The following is a 773-nucleotide window of genomic DNA, read 5'->3' as shown; positions in this document are numbered from 1 at the left end:
TGTGTGTGTGTGTGTGTGTATGTGTGTGTGTGTGTGATGGTGCCTGTGTATACGTCAGCGGGTGGCTAGGGGGCGCCTCTGGTAGGGCCTACTCCTTTACGTTCCCTCCGTTATACCAGTCTTACTTTTCCCCAGCACTAAATGATCATTCTTGTGCCGATGCTCTACTCGTTACTCAAACAAACAAGAAACAAAAATGAATTGTACACGTCAATCAATCATTCAATCAATCGTGGGTGGTTGGAGGGTGCTCTGGTGTCGTGTGCTTCTTCTTTCCTATCAAACATCTACTGTCCTTATCTCCCCTCCTATTTTGTGTTTGTTACTTTCTTGTAACACCTCTAATCTTTGGCACTTATATGACCTTACTGTGTTGCATGTGCCGCAAAACTCTTAATAAAACTAAATCTTCAGCACTTATAGGACCTTGTTGTGTTGCAAGTGCCGTAAAACTCTTATGACCCCCCCCCAAACCGAACCGAATCGAATCGAACCGGACCGAACCGAATCGATCCGATCCAATCGTGCCCATGGGTAACCCCTTTTACCTGTGAGAGCCTGTTGTTTCCGAGACGCAGGTCGCCCACGGAGGCGGGCAGGGGTTGGGGCACACTGGTCAACCGGCAGTGGGACAGGTCCACTAGCTGCAGGACCTGGCTGCCGAACTGCATGGTGGGCATCGAGACCAGGGGGTTGTTGTTCAGGAACAGGTACCGCAGGCTGGTCAGCTCCCTGAGAGATTATATAGGTTTGGGTGAGATATTTGAGACATG

The 773-nt window shown here is 49.5% G+C and overlaps 1 protein-coding gene across 1 annotated transcript in view; it reads right to left on the bottom strand.

The window, feature by feature from the left end:
• The window catches only part of LOC101853514 (slit homolog 3 protein), a gene marked incomplete at its 5' end in the record, with an annotated part of 9,543 nt that overhangs the window by 5,245 nt on the left and 3,525 nt on the right, over nucleotides 1–773 (bottom strand). Inside the window, 1 exon segment of the mRNA XM_013090318.1 lies at nucleotides 549–732. Within this exon segment, the coding sequence (XP_012945772.1) occupies nucleotides 549–732 (184 nt within the window).

The sequence above is a fragment of the Aplysia californica genome, unplaced genomic scaffold (genome assembly GCF_000002075.1).
Source record: "Aplysia californica isolate F4 #8 unplaced genomic scaffold, AplCal3.0 scaffold01220, whole genome shotgun sequence".
In the NCBI taxonomy this organism is placed as follows: domain Eukaryota; kingdom Metazoa; phylum Mollusca; class Gastropoda; order Aplysiida; family Aplysiidae; genus Aplysia; species Aplysia californica.
Note: the sequence above shows the minus strand (reverse complement) of the source record. Positions and strands in the feature narration are given on the sequence as shown.